Source organism: Bipolaris victoriae (genome assembly GCF_000527765.1).
Source record: "Bipolaris victoriae FI3 unplaced genomic scaffold scaffold_0, whole genome shotgun sequence".
Lineage (NCBI taxonomy): Eukaryota > Fungi > Ascomycota > Dothideomycetes > Pleosporales > Pleosporaceae > Bipolaris > Bipolaris victoriae.
The window spans coordinates 571,371-590,457 of NW_014575392.1; the positions used below are offsets into that span (position 1 = coordinate 571,371).

General features: G+C 52.3%; 8 protein-coding genes across 8 annotated transcripts; 5 read left to right on the forward strand and 3 right to left on the reverse strand.

Moving 5' to 3' along the window:
• Nucleotides 1-144: 144 nt before the first annotated feature.
• On the forward strand, nucleotides 145-1,759 carry COCVIDRAFT_32609 (hypothetical protein; the record flags this gene model as incomplete). Its single annotated transcript, XM_014707142.1, has 4 exons — nucleotides 145-195; nucleotides 250-325; nucleotides 373-874; nucleotides 1,192-1,759. 4 exons carry the CDS (start codon nucleotides 145-147, stop codon nucleotides 1,757-1,759), a joined length of 1,197 nt encoding a protein of 398 aa, XP_014562628.1.
• Nucleotides 1,760-2,448: 689 nt separating this feature from the next.
• Nucleotides 2,449-4,293, reverse strand: COCVIDRAFT_11054 (hypothetical protein; the record flags this gene model as incomplete). Its single annotated transcript, XM_014707001.1, has 4 exons — nucleotides 2,449-3,082; nucleotides 3,131-3,614; nucleotides 3,665-4,112; nucleotides 4,171-4,293. The coding sequence occupies 4 exons, from the start codon at nucleotides 4,291-4,293 to the stop codon at nucleotides 2,449-2,451; spliced, it is 1,689 nt and encodes a 562-aa protein (XP_014562487.1).
• A 506-nt stretch (nucleotides 4,294-4,799) lies between these two features.
• Nucleotides 4,800-6,624, forward strand: COCVIDRAFT_83869 (hypothetical protein; the record flags this gene model as incomplete). The annotated part of the gene is made up of 3 exons (XM_014707279.1): nucleotides 4,800-4,842; nucleotides 4,901-6,174; nucleotides 6,229-6,624. 3 exons carry the CDS (start codon nucleotides 4,800-4,802, stop codon nucleotides 6,622-6,624), a joined length of 1,713 nt encoding a protein of 570 aa, XP_014562765.1.
• Nucleotides 6,625-7,439: 815 nt separating this feature from the next.
• COCVIDRAFT_11056 (hypothetical protein) lies at nucleotides 7,440-9,258 on the forward strand (the record flags this gene model as incomplete). The annotated part of the gene is made up of 6 exons (XM_014707002.1): nucleotides 7,440-7,608; nucleotides 7,657-7,798; nucleotides 7,861-7,994; nucleotides 8,057-8,715; nucleotides 8,817-8,833; nucleotides 9,153-9,258. 6 exons carry the CDS (start codon nucleotides 7,440-7,442, stop codon nucleotides 9,256-9,258), a joined length of 1,227 nt encoding a protein of 408 aa, XP_014562488.1.
• A 2,062-nt stretch (nucleotides 9,259-11,320) lies between these two features.
• COCVIDRAFT_21600 (hypothetical protein) lies at nucleotides 11,321-13,615 on the forward strand (the record flags this gene model as incomplete). The annotated part of the gene is made up of 1 exon (XM_014707071.1): nucleotides 11,321-13,615. The coding sequence occupies one exon, from the start codon at nucleotides 11,321-11,323 to the stop codon at nucleotides 13,613-13,615; it is 2,295 nt and encodes a 764-aa protein (XP_014562557.1).
• A 634-nt stretch (nucleotides 13,616-14,249) lies between these two features.
• Nucleotides 14,250-14,624, reverse strand: COCVIDRAFT_11058 (hypothetical protein; the record flags this gene model as incomplete). The annotated part of the gene is made up of 1 exon (XM_014707003.1): nucleotides 14,250-14,624. One exon carries the CDS (start codon nucleotides 14,622-14,624, stop codon nucleotides 14,250-14,252), a length of 375 nt encoding a protein of 124 aa, XP_014562489.1.
• Nucleotides 14,625-15,283: 659 nt separating this feature from the next.
• COCVIDRAFT_32614 (hypothetical protein) lies at nucleotides 15,284-18,661 on the forward strand (the record flags this gene model as incomplete). Its single annotated transcript, XM_014707143.1, has 4 exons — nucleotides 15,284-15,365; nucleotides 15,416-17,836; nucleotides 17,896-18,004; nucleotides 18,058-18,661. The coding sequence occupies 4 exons, from the start codon at nucleotides 15,284-15,286 to the stop codon at nucleotides 18,659-18,661; spliced, it is 3,216 nt and encodes a 1,071-aa protein (XP_014562629.1).
• Nucleotides 18,662-18,740: 79 nt separating this feature from the next.
• COCVIDRAFT_32615 (hypothetical protein) lies at nucleotides 18,741-18,992 on the reverse strand (the record flags this gene model as incomplete). The annotated part of the gene is made up of 1 exon (XM_014707144.1): nucleotides 18,741-18,992. One exon carries the CDS (start codon nucleotides 18,990-18,992, stop codon nucleotides 18,741-18,743), a length of 252 nt encoding a protein of 83 aa, XP_014562630.1.
• Between the last annotated feature and the right edge of the window lie 95 nt (nucleotides 18,993-19,087).

The following is a 19,087-nucleotide window of genomic DNA, read 5'->3' on the forward strand; positions in this document are numbered from 1 at the left end:
AAGCTGTCCAATCGATACGCGTGACCGGGCCGAGCATTGTTCCGGGGCGCTCGGAGCTTCCCGCCGCGTCGCCGCCAGCTCCACCGAAGTGGCCTGGGAAGCTCGAACATCATTGTCCCCAGCATCACAAACACCACCCCAAACATGTCCATTCAGCCACTGATCACCTTCAAGGCCGGCCAGTGCGAGCTCACGGTAAGCTGGATGAAGTTATTTCAATCACATTACCTGTACTAATCGCACATTCAGCGCCGAGATGGCAACCAGCAGACGGTCAAGCCAATCCCGACACCTGGTTACGTCTACCTTTACCAGGGAGAAGATGGTTTGTGCGCAGCTACCTCACCCCATGCATCAGACTGACGATGCCAGAATTCGTGCACTTTTGTTGGCGACCCCGCGACAGGCCCCTCGACCAGTCCGAGCTTGACCTCATCATGATCCCCGGCGACGGCTCCTTCCTCCCATACACTGGCAAAGAGTCAGCAGAGGACTCGGACAATCTCAGATCACCTACCGATGGCCGCATCTACGTTCTCAAGTTCTCGTCCAGTTCACAGCGCTACCTCTTCTGGTTACAATCCAAGTCGGAACACCCACGTGGTGCCGCATGGTTCAGCGAGCGTGATCAAAAGATTGGTCAAATCGTTGACCTGCTACTGACAGGCGAGGAAATCGATGTGCAGGCTGAACTTGCCGGTCTCTCCGACCCACACGGCGGCAACGACGAAGACGAGACGATGGAAGACGTAGACCATTCATCTAGCCGAAACCGCCACGGTAGCACCGGAGGCGCTGGAGCGGATGCTACCGGTGGAGATATCCGAGAGGAGGGTGAAGAGTCCCGTGAAGGAGGTGCTGACGGCGGCAGAGCGTAGGTTCCGTCTACTTGTAATTATATGCGGCGTCGTGGCGTAGTGGAATCACTGAAAGCAACCGAAACTACTGTGGAAGACTATGCTGGAGTCCCAATGTAGAAAAAAAAACTCGAAAGGACATTCTGTCACGATACGGCGTTTGGGAAGAAGCATAAGCCCAACCAAGAACATGGGATATTGGCACTGGCTGCTCATGTACAACAATAGAAAAATAAGCATCATGCTACGTCTTTCACCAGCTACGCCACGGCGCCCGCTCTCTTTTCTCTACTGAATCTTAGTATTCTCAGACACTGAGCTAATATTTCGACAGAGCCGCGTCAGGCGATGTCTCAGCAATTGTCTCCAACTTCATGGACTCGCTCAAAGGCAGCAACATGGGCGGCGGCAGCAGCTCGCGCCAACAAGGTTCCGGCGCACCCTTCACCACGCTCCTCGATCTTCTCTGGCCCTCGCACACCGTCCCCACCGTTCAAAACGCATCAGATGACATCATCGACGCTCTCTGCGCCCAACTCCCCACCACGCCATTCCTCCTCGAAGCCGAAGTCGAAGACGTCGAACAAATCGATCCAAACTCTGAGACCGCCCAAATGGCTATCCAGACGCTGAGCCGCGAGGAGAAAATCGACGTTCTCACCAGGATTCTGCGCGCACCACAATTAAGGGCTGCGCTGGGTAGTCTGACTGAAGCGCTCAAGACGGGTGCGTTGCCGACGGTTAGTCAAGCCCTGAAAGTTGATGTTGAGAACGGGGGTTACATGAGGGGTGGCGCTATGCCACTAGGTGGCGGAGATGCGGTCAAGGCGTTTTTGGATGGTGTGAAGAAGACGGTGGAGAAGGAGAAGAAGAAGGGTGGTGATGAGATGGATACGAGCTAGATGTTGCCCGTATAGATGTAGTGGTGGTAGAGAGGGTTCGATACGACTTCACGCTGTATGATGACTACACATGACTTATGGTAGATATTAGAAGAATGAGATCGGCATGTCACTCAGTGCTTGGGGAGATTACACCAATATCTTGTTTTCTCTTCATGCGTGGTCTTGTGAGGATGTCTGATTTACGACATTGACTCCCATTTTTGATGCTGTGACAAAGTACTAGGTTCGTACAAGAAAAAAGTATGCACACTCGTCAATCGTGACACGAATGTAGCACAAATGATTTTGTGAATGGTGCAGAGGAAAACCTGGAGAAATTCGTAACACATGACGGATGACTCGATCAGATAAGAAATGCGAAGGGTGCTTAGGAGTCATCAACCCAAATAACGAATTAGGAAAATGCGAAAGTTGTGGTGACAGTGACACGACATGATGACAAGCTGCTAAATTTCCGTTCACTGAATTCCAGAAAGCACACCTACACAAGGAAAAGTTTTGGACCAAGACATAGACATTTGACAATCATGCCTACGATCATATCGAACATTGTAAACTTGAAAATGGCTAGTGCAACGACAACCCCCTTCCCCATGACGTAAACACCGTGCCATCAAACTCCATGCCACCAAATGCTCAAACAAACAGAAAAGGACGCCACAAACACTCGAACTAATATCGCTCCACTAGTAGCTTCGTCCGAACAAGATCCACTGCTTGGCAGGAGTCGTGCAGGTGGGGTTGATGCACTTGGTCTTGCCAGGCTCAATACCCTCGGGCTGGTCGAAAGGAATGCACAAACTCTTTGCGCCCATGGCAGGAGCTTGCTTGTCCTCAGCGACACCATCACCCAACGCCGTCCTGGCACTCTTGGCCTTGACCTCGTCCTCGCACTTGTCACCCTCACAGTGAGGAACGAGAACAACATTCTTGGCATTAAGAGTGGGAACGAAGTCGTCCCAGTTGGTGAGCTGTACGCGGTGGCTGCGGAAGGTCTTGTCAGCCTTTTCGAACATATCGTTTTGGATCTGCTCGAGAAGCTTGGGGACTTCTTGTGTAAGGTCATCGACGTTGATGGTACCACGTGCAGCATCCTTGTCGTCAATGTCGCGGCGCGAGGTGGTGACAACGCCCTTCTCAGCATCCTTGGGGCCGAACTCAATTCGCAGAGGGATACCCTTGAGCTCCCAGTCGTTGAACTTCCAGCCAGGGGAGTAGCCTTCACGGTAGTCGGTCTCAACACGAACGCCTGCGTCTTTCAAGTCGTCTGAGATCTTCTTGACCTTGCTGTAAAGGCTCTCCTTGTCTTCGGCGGACATCCTGCTAACGTTAGTTACATGTTTCTAAGGACGCGCGGATAAAACATACTTGGCTGTAACACCGACAGGAATGACGACAACCTGGATTTCAGCCACCCGGGGAGGGATGACCAAACCCCGGTTGTCACCATGAGTCAGAATCATGACACCGATTGATCGGGTAGTCAGACCCCATGAGTTTTGCCAGACGTGGACGTGCTCTGACTTGCCAGACTCCTTGGCATGAGGATCCTCGACTGTAATATTGAACATCTTTGAGAAATGCTGTCCTAGGCAATGGGAGGTTGCAGCCTGGATACCACGGCCTGTTGCAGGAATGAAACCCTCGATAGTTGTGGTATAGTCGGCTCCAGGAAACTTCTCGTTGACGGTCTTGGTACCCTTGACAACAGGAACGGCGAGCAAGTTTTGGTAGACGTCGGAGTACCAGTCCAAGATTTGCAGAACCTCTGCGCCAGCCTCTTCTTTTGTAAGATGCGCAGTGTGACCTTCCTGCCAGAGGAACTCGCGTGATCGGATGAAAGGCATAGGGTCTAGAGGGATATTAGATAGAAAATCAATGACAGTATTTCCAAGGACATACGCTTGAACTCCCACCGAACGACGTTGTTCCATTGGTTAAGCTTTAGGGGCAGATCGCGATGGGACTGGATCTTGCGAGCGAAGTAAGGGTACATGGCGGTCTCGGAGGTAGGGCGCACAGCGACAGGCTTCTCAAGGTCAGACTTGCCACCTTTTGTGACCCAGGCAACTTCGGCAGCAAAACCCTCAACGTGCTCCTTCTCTCTCTCCAAGTTGTCTGCGCTGATGAAGATTGGGAAGTAGGCGTTCCTGACTTTGAGAGTCTTGATCTGCGCGTCGAACCAGGACTTGATGTTCTCCCAGATGGCATACGAGGAGGGTTCGAGAATGTAGCATCCGGCAACATCGTAGTATGAGATCATCTGACCCTTGGTAATGACCTGCTGGTACCATTCTCCAAGGTCAACCTCTTTTGCGACATCGATACCGATGAGCGCTGATCCCTCAATCTGTTGCAGTGTCAACATGGCGAAAACTCCAAGCACAGCTCCAATCGGGGGAGCGAACCTTCTTCTTTTGTTGCTGAGGCTTCTTAGCAGCCTTTTGGGGGTTGCCGTCCTTCTTGCTCTTCTTGGTCTCAGAAATGGAAAGATCTTTCATCTGACCGTCGGCTGCCGTAGCTTCAGCCATACTGGGTCTGTTGTAGGCGGCGAATGTTAGCACAATCAAAGGTACAGATAACGCAGTAGCAATCTCTGCAATAGATTCAAGCTTCCAGGAAAAGGGTGTATAGTGGTGGTTGCTCAGATAGCCCGTATTTGGCAAGTGTAGGAAGTGTTATAGGGGATGTTGGCGGGGCAGGGCGGGGTATCTGACGCGACTTGAGAACGCTTACATGCAATTGAGGGACAAAGAGGATATTTTATAGGTGATTTAGACGTGTCAGAAGGGAGATGCGTCACAGCTACAGTCAAGGAGCTTGAGCAGGTGAAAAGGGCGGTCTTGGGCGCAGGCTCGTGTGAGGGCAGCGTCCAATGTGTGGAGGGGCCGAGTCATCGGCGCAAGGGTCCACTTTAGCGCGACTGGCACAGCGGCGGAGCTACAATTCGCCGACGCGGGCGGCGGGCATGCTGGAGATTTTCTGGACCGCGTAGAGGCAGCAAACAACACAGCGACACAGCTTGGAATACGACGACATGGCAGGAATCTTCGAGCAGTCACGCAGCGGGGGCACTCTGTGTAAGCTTGGCCAGCTCTGGTAGCGGAGAACAGGAACATAGACTAACTGGCAAAACAGTCCTTGGAGGCCAGAAAATCAGCGGCCAGGACATTCGCGACCAGAACGTCCTTGCAACAACAGCCATTGCCAATGTCGTCAAGTCGTCCTTTGGGCCTTCGGGTCTCGACAAGATGATGGTCGACGACATTGGCGATGTCACAGTCACCAACGACGGCGCCACCATCCTCAGTCTGCTCGATATCGAGCACCCCGCAGGCAAAATCCTCGTCGACCTCGCACAGCAGCAGGACAAGGAGGTTGGAGATGGCACAACTTCGGTCGTCATAATAGCAGCTGAGCTGCTGCGGAGAGCCAACGAGCTCATGAAGAACAAGATTCACCCCACCACAATCATTACAGGCTACCGGTTGGCTCTGAGGGAGGCTGTCAAGTATATGAACGAGAACATTAGCACAAAGGTTGATGCTCTGGGCCGGGACTCGCTGGTCAACATTGCAAAGACATCCATGTCCAGCAAGATCATTGGCTCCGACTCTGACTTCTTCGCCAACATGGTCGTAGACGCCATGACCGCTGTCAAGATGACAAACAACAAGAACGAGGTCAAATACCCGGTAAAGGCTGTCAACATCCTCAAGGCACATGGTCAAAGCGCTACCCAGTCGATACTCGTCAAAGGCTATGCCCTCAACTGCACAGTCGCCTCGCAAGCTATGAAGACACGCATCACCGACGCCAAGATTGCCTGTCTAGATATCAACCTGCAGAAGGAGCGAATGAAGCTGGGCGTACACATCACCATTGACGATCCGGAACAGCTGGAGAAGATCCGCGAGCGCGAGGCTGGCATTGTTACTGAACGTATTGAAATGATCCTGAAGGCCGGTGCCAACGTCATCTTGACCACAAAGGGAATCGATGACCTCTGCCTAAAGCACTTTGTCGAAAAGGGCGCCATGGCGGTGCGAAGGTGTAAGAAGGAAGATCTACGAAGGATAGCAAAGGCCACTGGAGCTACCCTAGTCAGCACACTCTCCGACTTGAACGGCGATGAGAAGTTTGAGGCAGCCAACTTGGGTTACGCAGAGGAGGTATCACAAGAGCGCATCTCAGACGACGAGTGTATCCTTGTCAAGGGCACCAAGGCTTTCTCCTCTGCATCCATCATCCTGCGAGGAGCAAATGACTATGCCCTTGATGAGATGGAGCGATCAGTACACGACTCGTTGTCTGCCGTCAAGCGCACGCTGGAGAGTGGACGTATTGTCCCAGGTGGTGGCGCCGTTGAGACTGCGCTGCACATCTACCTGGAAGAGTGGGCAACGTCAGTGGTAAGTTAATTCCAACCTTCTTTTACAGTATTCCATTGCTAATCATATATGCAGGGCTCTCGTGAGCAACTTGCGATAGCTGCCTTTGCACAGTCTCTACTCGCCATCCCAAAGACTCTGGCAATCAACGCAGCCAAAGATGCCACTGAGCTTGTTGCTAACCTACGATCGCGACATGCTCTTTCACAACGTACAGTCAACCCAGCTGACCCCTCATCGCAAGATGCCAAGCAGCTTGCAAAGTCCAAGAACTACAAGAACTACGGTTTGGATCTTACCAACGGCAAGGTACACGACACCCTCAAGGCTGGTGTGCTGGAACCCAGCATGAGCAAAGTCAAGCAGTTGAAGTCGGCAGTGGAGGCGTGTGTTGCTATTATGCGAATCGATACCCTGATCAAGCTGGATCCGGAAGAGCAAGGTGGCGGTGACGATGGGCATGGACATTAAAATCGCGTAAAGTTTATGCGGAAAAGAGATAGTCCAGAAAAGATAACGACAGCGTAATGAAAGGCTTCGACATGCCCACGTGCACAACCACAACCCTCGTTACGCCGTGCATACAGAATCAACCTTGACTAACTTTAAATATCTGACAGCTGGGGCTTTGGCGCAAGGCTCCTTGGGACATCATACCATGATGAGGGGTCGATCAACCCGTGTCGTCCCAAACGAGCCGTTGGCGTACCGGTGAGGCATGTACATCCCGAGTAGCGACCGAGGGTTGCCTGGCGGTCACTCTAAAGGGAAGTAATAGGGCTAGCGGCTGGTGCCGTGGCCTATTAGAATGCTGTCTACACGACACGGGCGGGTACCGCCTGGCTGTGCTGGCTCAGCTCGCTTACCCTTGAACGTCACTGCACCATGTTCGCTGTACAATCGCTCGCCTGTCAACGAGAAAAATACAGACATCAACATGGAGAGAGCCAGAGACTGAAACATCAAGATTGAAAATGGAAGACGTGCAACAGCGCAAGTGCTGTGAAAATTGGGAAATGCAGGGCCATCTTGCTCCTGCAAGACTCATCTCCCTCTGCAGGCCGAATTCCTTGGCACGCTACCCCAGCTGAACAGCCTTCATTGTGCTCGTCCCAGATGTGTACTGACATGGAAGCCGCAGCGGGTCTCTGCGTCGCTGCCCGCCTGACGGTGCTGGAATTAGCATCGCTTGTAGCCCAAGCCGTATGTAGGTACCTTGCTCAGTGAAATCTACATTTAGCCCATGGTTTCCCCCCTTTCTGCTACTGTTCTTCCAACCCATACCAATGGCATCCGTTATGCTCGGACCCTTGCTACTCGCCCTTCTGGTGCAAGATGGTGCTGCTGCTATCATGGGCGCACCACGGGCTGCAATTACCCCAGCACCAGTGCTAAAGAGGGCCGTCACTACCATTGGATACATCTCTACACGAGAATACGATGGCACTACGTACTGTGAGTCGGCATACTCAGTCTACTCTGGTTATTACTGACCTGCCAAAGGGGACACAATCACAGCCAATGAACAGGGCAATGCAATTGCCACATCCAGCAACCTGTTCCAGATTTGTGACCCAGCAAAACCATGCACGTTCTTTTCCTGCTCAGGTGACTATGTCATTATGCCCTCTTCCTCAATCTTTTGGTACGTTGACCCCATGAACCATGTCTTGTCTTTACCCACAGTTGCTAATCCATGTCGCGCAGTGGAGGAGCATCTAGCACGTGTAGTTACTGGGAATTGGCCACGGATATCAACGACAAAAACCCACTGACGAACTACTGGTGCGATGCCAAGACGAGTGTTGGAGGCATCATCTACAGGACAACGCCCGAAGCCGGTAAGTCAACCTCTCGGCAACATTGTTAAATAGCATTACTGACAGGATATTGACAGCAGTAGCAACAAGCATATCGGCCAGGACTACTTCCAACAAGATACCCTCCATAACATTCACATCAGCCACCAACATAGCAACGGATGTGACATCCATTGCTAGCTCAGGGCCAGGCTTGGGCGAAACCAACGATGGTGGCAGCTTGAATAAAGGTAAAAAGAAAGACTCAACACCAATAGGACCCATAGTCGGCGGTGTCGTCGGCGGTATCGCAGTTCTAGCCGCCATAGTCATCGCCGTCTGGATCATCCTCAAACGCAAGAAGAAGAACAAGACGGACAACAACATCACTCAAACCGCACAAGGCCCTGCCGCTCCTCCTCCTGCAATGCAACAAAACGCCCAACAGCCTCCCGCAGGCGTCCAATACTACCACGAACAAAAGCCCGTTCCACAACCACAGGTGCAGCAAGTACCTCCTCCCCAGCCATACGGTCACTACGACCCCAACGCTCAACAAGCCCCGGCTCAACCCTTCTACGACCCCAATGCTCAAACAGCATATGCGCAGCAGTCGCAAGCCGGATATGGCGCGCCTTCTCCCGACAAGATTCCCGCACCCTTGGCTACCGGCCAGCAGACGCATTCGTATTACGCGGATAACGCGCCGGTTAGTCCTGTGCCGCAGTATTCGCCTAGCCCATCACCCGCGATCCCAGCCAATGTGAGTGAGTTGTCGAGTGGAAGAATGTAAAGAAAAAGTATTGGTGGATATGAAATTGCGATAATGATTAATTTTGTATCTCGATCTTTTTTTTAGCGTAGGTGTGGATGGGGGGAAGGTAAGTCTGTGAGCGTGAGGGGGGATGTTGATAGTCATGATTTCGGAATTAATGATACCCTTTTTAATGAGCTTGATGAAGATTATGAATGATCTTTGTGAATGAATGTACTGATGTTCTTTCGTCTTCCTTTTTTGTGCATAATAATTAGCGAATTAGTATGTACACATGTACTTTTAGGAGGGGGGGGTTTTTTTTTTTGCTCTAGCATACGGTGCGTGCGCGATGTTTTGGAAAGTCATAGTACTCATCCCAGGTGTAACTAACACTTCACATTCCATCTCGAAATCGCCAGGTTAGACTACTTGGTACAAATCAGGGGTCTACGGCGCAGCACACTGCACATATCAGTGATGCATAAACGCGCCGCAATGGCACCTTGTGTAGATTTCATGAATACTAGGAAGAAAGCGGGTGTTGAATAGTATGAGTGACGCCAAGTGCGACTTCATTTCCACAAGTGCCGGGTTAGTATCAGGGTTCTACACTAGAGCTTAATTTGTGACTTCCTATTATCGTTGGGTCCCTTTTTTCTTTGAGAGGACTCCCGTAGTTTCTCATCCGGACATCCCAAGTCTCATTCATCAGGATTGTTGAATCGAAATAGTATTCGGTTGCGGCACTGAGGACTTTGCAAGACTAGTGAATTTTAATGTAGCCAGGAGAGGTTTTTTTTTGATCGTATGGAAGAAGAGGTGAATGTGACTTAAGATGGTAGTTTCGATTGTTAACGTAAGAAAGCATTAGTAACCAATATACGACCTATGACACCTCAGCGTACGAAGCCGCTAAATCAATTTTTTTTATTTTCCAGATGCTTCTGAGAGGTATTGCATGTTAATAAAGCTGTGTGACATGTAGATGGTAGTTGTCTGAAAGAAAAGTACAGTTCGGGTTCGGCTTGATAGAGGACTAGGCATCATTGCCCGTGACTCCAGAGCGCAGCAATCTTATTGCGACTAATGGGCGTTTGCACTCGATGCAGGTGCACCGACAACGAAAACAACATCATCTGGTGTTCTAACTACCAAAGTTGAACTGTTTTCTGGTAAATAGTGCGAGAAGGAAGCTATCAGCCATGGAGACAGACAGGCAGGCAGACAGATAGATATATCCTAGAAAGCGAACGAGATTTGTTCTACAACGATAGACATGGCGCTGGCCAAGAGCGTATACAAGACAGGAGAGATGAGGTTAGAAGCAGAGCAACGCCATGTTTGAGGCTCTGTAGTCGCCAAGACGTTGATTGGGCAAGAGCGATCGATGGCCGCGCACGGGACCGCACCTTCCCCACAAGAGCGCTACGCCGCAGCCACGCATGAACAGGGAGTGTGTGGATGCGAAGCCATGGTCGTGTATTTGCGGCCTTCACTCGGGCAACGCAGGCACCTGCTTCTCGAATAATGTCGGGGGCTATTTCGAGCATCGGCGGAGCATCAGCTGTGCACCGAGTGTCAGTTCGAGCAGGTCACGAGGAACATGCTGGGGGTTGAAGCAGAAGGGTTCGACATGGACGACGATGGTATGACGTGTTGTGTGCTGCAAAGCGCAGAAAACAGGGCATAGCGGCGCCACAAGCCAGGCCCTCGATGCGGTTGCCATGCGGCGACAGGACAAAATGGCGGCGACGCGCATCTCTGCCGTGCTTCGAGCACCTCCTCTGCCACCGACCGACACCCAGAGGTTGTGTTTCCCTTGCGCTCGACAAGACGCTCATCATTCTGCGCTGGCCGCCAACGCCAACAACAGGGCGTGGGGTCTGCCCCTCGTCCCGGCCGCCCACCGTGCGCACGCCCATGAGCGCAAGCCGTGGAGCAAACGACAACATCCGCAACGACAAGTCACGACAGCCACTCGAGCCCCAAACAGCTCACGCCGACAGACGCTGCTGTTCTAGCGCCTTGTTTCGAGCCCTCGCCAGCCCGGCCAGCGGACTCGCAAACGACTGGCCGGCAGTGGCTTGCTCCACTTCTGCGGGCGCCTATTCGGGCCACCGCCCTACCGACAAGTGCTGCTTCTAACTTGAGCCTCAGCAGCCTGTATGCTCTGCCGAAACATTCTGGTCGTGCAGGCCTCTTCTCGCCGTGCCATTGGTACCCGGTCGGGGGCCTGCTGCTGGTCCTCGCTCTCTCGAGGTACGTTCATTCTCGTCACTGTCAAGTAGATATTCATTCGCTCCGTCTCTTTCTACCAAACCCACATTCACCCATCACCCATTCATCTTCCGTTTCCTTTATTGCATTGTACGGAGCGTTGGTCTTTTTTTTCCTTCTCTGTTGTTCTCTATTGTCTTACATTTCATCACTTCCACCTAATTCCATTCTCTACCTTGCCACCTACCTGTGGTAGATATTCAAGATCTAGCTGGCCTACATCAACAACAACGGCGCTTTTGTCCATCTTGCTCTCCAACCCACCAGCCATACGAGCCTCTTCCCATTCTAATATCTCAACCAGACCTGCGTTTCGCAGTCATACATGTTCGCTATGGCTTCCTCCGCGAACCAACAGCAACCCTTCCCACCTGTGCCTCCATCAATGTCCGCTGGCGATAGTCATGAGATGCGAGACTACTACCCACCGCAAGATGCACCACGACCTACAATAAACCAAACACCAAACTTCAAACCATACCTCGGCCTTCGAGCTAGGCTCTCCCAGATATGGATCAACCGCTGGACCATTCTCCTGCTCCTCGTCCTTGTGCGACTACTCATCGCCATCGCAACCACTGACTCAAGCCTCGTTTCCGCTCGTCGGGAAGCCCTCAGTGCTTGCACCCAAGTCGAGAAGATTGGCAGCTCCATGGCCTCGATGCCCCACTACATGTCCTCCGGTCTCAACGAAATGACGGCTTCTGGAGTTGAAAAGGCAGTCAGTGGCCTCATGACGATGCTCGAAATGACAGTCACGGGTGTCGAAGAGATTGTCCTCTTCGTTATTCACATGATGACAAGTACCTATCTCTGCCTCATCACCCTTGCCGTCAGTGGCAGCCTGCACGCCGCTGTCGAAATCGGCGAGGCTGTCAACAAGAAATTGAACGAGACCATCAACTCGGTCACCGAAGACATGGGCGACGCTGTCAAGTCCGTTTCCGACGGCATCAACTCCATCATGGACAAGATCAACTTTAACATTCCGGGATTCAGCAAACCGACAATCAACCTGGACGAGCAAATCAAAGAGCTAAAGAGCCTTGAGCTATCTCCCGACATGGCAGAGAACCTCAAGAAGCTCAACCAGTCAATCCCTACTTTCAAAGAGGTGCAAAACTTTACCGACAACGTTATCCGCACCCCTTTTGAGGAAGTCAAGAAGTTGATTAGGGGCATGAACACATTCGAGTTCGACCGTTCCGATCTTCCAGTGCCGCAAAAGGAGGCACTCACCTTCTGTTCCGAGGGCAACTCAATCAATAACTTTTTCGATGATCTCATTGAGTTGGCTTACAATGCACGGAAGATCGCTCTTGGTGTGCTCATTGTTGCTGCTGTCCTTGTTTGCGCACCCATGGCTTGGATGGAAATGCGCCGCTACCGGAAGATGCAAGAGCGTGCTGCCCTCTTCGCAGAGGGCCACGAAGGCATGGACGTCGTCTATCTTGCGTCCCGCCCAACTTCTTCCGGCATTGGCCTATGGTTCGGTAGGCGCTTTGGCTCAGCTCGTCGACAAGCTGTCATGCGCTGGGCCTGGGCGTACGCCACCTCTGTCCCCATGCTGTTTCTGCTATCTCTGGGTCTCGCTGGTCTCTTTGCATGCTTCTGTCAATACCTTTTGCTCAAGGCCATCGAGGACAAGACCCCAGAACTCACGGATCAAGTCGCCGACTTTGCCGGAAAAGTTGTCTCTTCGCTCAACAATGCGTCCATTGCATGGTCCAGCGGTGTCAACAGTGCCGTTGGTAACTTGGATAGCAAAATCAATGACGACATCTTTTCTTGGGTCAACACCAGTACGACTGCAGTCAATGATACTTTGAATGCATTCGTCGACCAGATGAGCACCACGCTCAACGACACGTTCGGAGGCACTGTGCTTTATGACCCCATCAAAGAAGTACTCAACTGCTTGATTGGGCTGAAGATCGAGAGCTTCCAAAGCGGCCTCACCTGGGTACAAGAGAACGCGCACGTCCAGTTCCCTGGCGTCGCTAACGACACCTTTTCTCTTGGTGCCCTTGCCGAAAAGGGCGACTCAGACTCGGCCTCCGAACTTCTTGCTGACCCCAGTGGCAAAGCAAAGGATGAGATCACTGAATCAGTTGAGCGCGTTATCGCCAAGCTCATGAGCGGCATTCAGACTGAAGCGCTCATCTCCACCGCCCTAGTTCTAATCTGGCTTTTTGTAGCCATCGGCGGTCTCGTCTACGCCTCAACCCATCTCTTCCGTCGCGACTATTCAGAAACAGGACGCAACCCTTATGCTGTCAACCCTGCCATGGACCATGAGTCCAAGATTGCTGCCGATTACCCTACTACCGCGCCACCGCGATATGTGCCCAATGACTACAATGTCAACAAGACAGCGCCCTATACGCTTGCACCCCGGCCTTTTTCAACATTCGACCAAGAAAGTCGTGTTGAGCCTACAACAGAAAAGGTCGGCCGTGTTGGTGCACATGCGGTGACTGAATCGGCGCGACCAGGCCACTTGCGCACGAGTAGCCATGGACAGCTTGCTGATCCCTCGCCTGCTGACGACCGTACTGGTCCCTTCTCGAATCAATATGCGCCGTCGCCCTATCCACAGGAAAAGCAGCAGCAGAATCCGTTCATCTAAGATCCGTATTTGTCGAATAACAGTACCCCAGTCTTGAACCACCTGACCTTTCGGCTTGCCTTCTGAGTCAACCGGTCCAAGGCTGGACACGCTACTAGACAATCATCGACCTGACCGACCTGCGATGAGCCGTAATTGCTCAGACCGTAACTTGCGATTGAAGTTTTCTTCCCCCTTCTCCGTGACGATGCGGAAACGCTCTCCAGAGAAGGGGTTTGGGCACATGTTTTTGCGTTGATGAAGCTTGCTTCTCCGCTCGCATGTGTCGGTGTTTTTGATTTCACATTTTGGTTCTTTTTTCTTTCACAATACCCAACCAATATGTATTTCTTTGTGTTTATTTGTCTTGTGTTACTGCTCTCTCTTGCGGGCTGCGCGTTGGATCGATATCCCCTCATCGCGAAGTTTGACAGTGAAGCTCTGCAGATGACCATCCCTACGTCAACCCTACATGCAGTCTCCTTGTCTCCTGAGACTACATGTGCGTTGTCTGCAGTGTCTTTCCATCAAATGATGAGGTTTGTGCATATCTCCTTGAGTATGTCTGTTCCCGAGGTCCCTTACGCCCGATTCTCTGTTCAGCCCTCCTACTTTCTATTTCCTTTGGCCAACATTGCTACGCCTCGACGCTGCATCACCGCCGCAACGCGCCTCGCCGTGGCTTGCCCGCTTGCCGCGCTGCACAGGTGACCTCTTGGCGTACATGGTGTTGTCGTCCAAAGACGCAATAGAGTAGCGATGTGTGCTGAATATGATCCGGCAATATGTTGGATATGACTCGCTCATTCGCCACGCCTCTCTCTCTCCCATTCAACCCACCGGCCCACTTCTGGAATTTGTATGCTTTGCACCCGTTGCTTGCGGCTGTTGCTGGGGGGAGAAAGAGAGAGGTTGATGTGCTGATTGGTAACAAGCGTTGTGCTTTCCTCCCATTTTCCTTACTTTCAATGTTTTTCGAGAGGACCGCGTTGGGAGATTGGGGAAATGTGTTGACGTTGAAAGTCGACATTTTTGTGTTTGTGTACGGGTGGAAGCATCCTCGTCCCTCTGGATGAAGGGTTGGTTTTTGCGTTCTTTTGAACGCCGCCTGAGTTGATCCTGTGAGGCGCTTGCGCCCGGGACTTGTTTATGCATGCGTTTTAGGGACGGCGGTGGCGGCGAATGGCCCTTGGATGTGCCCACTCGAGTGGCGTGTCAGCGGGTGTGAAAATGGAGGAGATGATATAGAATGGCAAATGCTCTCCTTCATCGTGTACTCCAGAGTTTCTGATTAAAGTCACTTTACACATATCCACACTCGCTCATGCAGCAACACCCACTCTCATTCTGTTCGCCGCTCTACTATGCCCATTAATCGGGCAGAGCACCTTAGTTAGATTAGGTAGAATACCAATACAAGTATCTGGTCTCAAAATTATCCTTCTTTGTTATACTTCTAGATTCTATTCAATCAGCTATCGGAACAGGACCCGGTGTGTACGTAGTATGCTCGAGTGATGTGGCTGCACGTGGCTGGACCCTGGCCAAAGCTCCGTGGCCATGACGATGGACCGCCCAGCTCAGGCGCACGCCGGCACTGCCCATGAAGCTCTCGGTGCGCGCAACAGCAGTCGCATAGCAGCGACAACATCCGGGCCCAATGAATCAACCCTTGGAATAATAGCCACCATGCTCTCTGCCTTCACTGCCCGGCCTATTGTCGAGCTTAAACAGCGCGACAAGTCCAAGATCGAATCGATCCTCGCATATGGTAGAGCGTGCCTCTATACAGCATTTGGTCCACTTGGCTAACAATACAAGGCGATCGCGTGCTTGTTGGACTCAACACGGGTTCCTTGCGCATATACCGCGTAAACGACCAGGCCGAAGACGTCGAAGCCGAGCAGCAGCAGAATGGTGGCCAGAACGGCCAACCGCAGCAGCCCCCGACACCGAAGCCCAAGCCTGCGGACCTTCTCCGCGAAGAAGAGAAGTTCTCGCGCCGGCCCATCCAGCAGCTAGCCATCATCAAGGAAGCCAACATTCTCGTCTCGCTGTCGGACAACTATGTCTCGATACACGACATCCAAACGTATGCGCTGCAGGAGAAGTTGGAGAAGACACGAGGCGCCACTACGTTTGCTGCGGCTAGCAACATTGTCAAGGATCCATCGACTGGGATCCCGTCGATTGTGAGCCATTTGGCTGTTGCGGTGAAGCGAAAGATTATACTATGGACGTGGCAGGACATGGAGTTGACGGGTGATGCCGTGGAGATATCACTGATTGCGTCGGTCAAGAGCTTGACGTGGGCTACCGGCACCAAAATTGTCGCTGGCATGGACCCCGGCTTCGTCATGGTCGATATTGAGACACAAGAGGTACAAGACATCATCAAGCCAGGTGCACTTGCAGAGAATGGAAGTCAGGGCGGGGCGCGCTTTGGCGCAGTATCATCTTCGGGCATGGGATACATGGGCATGGGCAGCTGGGTACCGAAGCCTCTGGCAACACGACTTGGAGAGGGGGAGATGCTGTTGGCCAAGGATGTCAACAGCTTGTTTATCGACACGGATGGCAACGCCCTTGACAAGCGGCAGGTGCCCTGGCAAACTGCCCCTGAGACTATTGCCTACTCGTACCCATACATGCTTACCCTCCAACCGCCTTCAAAGGGAAGTTTGGAAATCAGGAATCCGGATACACTTAACTTGCTACAACTCATCCCATTGCCCAACGCCAACTTCCTCCATGTACCCCAACCTAACATTAGTCTGGCCCATGCGGGTAAAGGTTTCTTGGTCGCCAGTGATCGATGCATATGGCGAATGGGAGCGCAGAGTTATGAGACGCAGATTGATGAACTAGTCGCTAATGGACGCTATGACGAGGCGTTGAGTCTTCTCAATATGCTCGAAGACACTCTGCTTCTGGACAAAGAAGAAAGAATACGGGAGATTCAGATACTCAAAGCACAAGCATTGTTTGATCTGAAAAAGTACCGCGAGGCAATGGAGCTCTTCATTGACGCAAAAGCACCGCCTGAGCGCGTCATTGCTCTGTATCCAAGATCGATTGCTGGAAACCTGGCGCCGGAGGAGAGCGTCAAGGGCGATGGAAGCGTTACAGAGGAGGATGAAACAAACGGGGAGAAGCCTGCAGAGGAAGCTGAAGAAACTACGGCTCCTGCTGCAGCAACGATTGGGCGGTCGATGATGGGCCGATTTGGTGTTGGTGGGCACAAGAAGGTCGACTCAGACACTGCCTCTATCCGGGCTGGTGCTGTCAAAGAAGAGGCAGCAGTGGAAAAGGGTAGTATCAAGAAGAGGACAACAGATCCAGCACAGACCGACAAAGCAGTGTCGGAGAAGGAGTTCAAAGACTCTGTACGTGCGTTACAGTCATTCCTTACACAATGCCGTGTGCAAATTAAGCGCTACATTGACACAGAGGGGAACTTGAAAGAGCCCCTGCCTACGCCTAGCGGTAGCCAACTGGAGGCTGAGAAGCCGCCTTTCCACATTTTCATCGAAGAAACTTCACTGCAGGGCCCGGTAGACTGGAAGGCCAAACTGCTTGAAGTGGCGCAGCTGGTAGACACGACACTGTTCCGGGCATACATGATTGCAAATCCCAGTGTAGCAGGCTCGCTGTTCCGCCTGCCCAACTTTTGCGAGCCGGATGTCGTCCAGGAGAAGCTGTACGAGACGGGCCGGTACGCGGATCTGATTGACTTTTTGCACGGCAAGAAGCTGCATCGACAAGCACTGGAGTTGCTGGAGAAGTTTGGCAAGAACGAGGCGGACGAGGAGGTTTCGTCTGCGCTACAGGGACCACAACGTACGGTGGGCTACCTACAGGCGCTGCCTCCAGAGCTGATTGATCTTATTCTCGAGTATGCTGAATGGCCGCTACGAGTGAATCCCGAGCTCGGGATGGAAGTCTTCCTTGCGGATACGGAAAACGCGGAGACGCTGCCGAGAGACCGGGTTCTTGAGTTCTTGCAAAAGATTGATCTCAAACTGGCGGTTAGATATCTGGAGCATATTATCGAGGAGCTCAACGACCTCAATGTCGACTTTCACCAGCGGCTGGTCGACTTGCTGCTGGAAAGGCTTAAGAGTGGGGATTTCGCAAACGAGGAGGAGAAGGCGGATTGGAGGGAGAGATTGCAGACGTTTTTGAAGAGGGGCAATGCACAGTACAACCGGTATCGTGTGTTCCAGCAGCTTCCAGCTAACGGTATGTATTGTGGTTGGGAAATTGATATGGGATGCACAGAGACTGACAGGAACGATCAGATGCGGATTACTATGAAGCACGCGCCATTGTGTTGAGCAAGATGGGATCGCACAAACAAGCACTGGCAATCTATGTGTTCCAGCTGAAGGACTACAAGAAAGCCGAGGAGTAAGCCTAGATATGGAACTTGCAATGACTACAAAAAACTAAACATGTTGTAGATACTGCAACCAAGTCTACACAGCATCACCATCGTCTCTCCCATCCAACCAATCGCCAAAAATCGGATCACCACAAATTGGATCAAACATTCAAGGGACGATTGAAGACACTGAGCTGTCGATATATCACGTGCTCCTATCCCTGTATCTTTCGCCGCCACCTCCGCACCAACCCAATTGGCCTCCTGCTCTCGAACTGCTCTCTAAGCACGGCGCACGACTCCCAGCAGCGACAACTCTGGACCTGATCCCGCCTAGTTTGCCCGTCAAAGACTTGGAGTCGTACTTCTTTGGTCGGATCCGCAATGCGAACTCGCTTCTCAACGAAGAGCGCATTGTTTCGCGGCTGCGGGGGGTGGAAAAGGTGGCAGTCGAGGCAGCAATGCTACTTGGAAACGACAACAAGGTGGACCAGTACGGACGCAAAGTGCCGGGTGGATTGAACAGACGAGTGGTGATTGACGAGGACCGGCATTGTGCCGTCTGCCACAAGCGGTTTGGTGGAAGTGCGATTCGCGTGTTCCCAGACAACAGCGTGGTGCACAGCGGGTGCATGCGGGGCAGCGTGGGCAAGAGAACGACCGGGGCGGCGGGATGGCGGTGATGGCGTGTGGAAGGCCTGTATGGATAGTATATACCCATGAATCGAATAGCAATTGTCTTGGATATGTTTGTGTGCGGGCTCAGTCGTCGTCGACCACCTCCTCACCATACGTCTCCTCGTCCTTTGCATCGTCGGCAGCCTTGTCGTCTGCCATTTTCTGGGTGAGGAAATCGTTGACATCTTTTTGCATGGCTTTCATCGCCGATGCGAGCGCAGCCAGGTATGCGACGCGGTCGGCAGTCGAGGGTGGTGAAGCCAGGGCGGGGAGATCGGAGGAAAAGGAGTGGGAAGGGGACGTGGGAGAGGCGTAGGTTGCTGTGAGGGCGGGCATTTTTGATGTCGGGGGGGAGGGATATGTGCAGGAGGTGGTGCTGGTGGTGAAGGAGGAGAATGACACGGCCAAGGGCGGGGCGTGTGCGTGTGTGA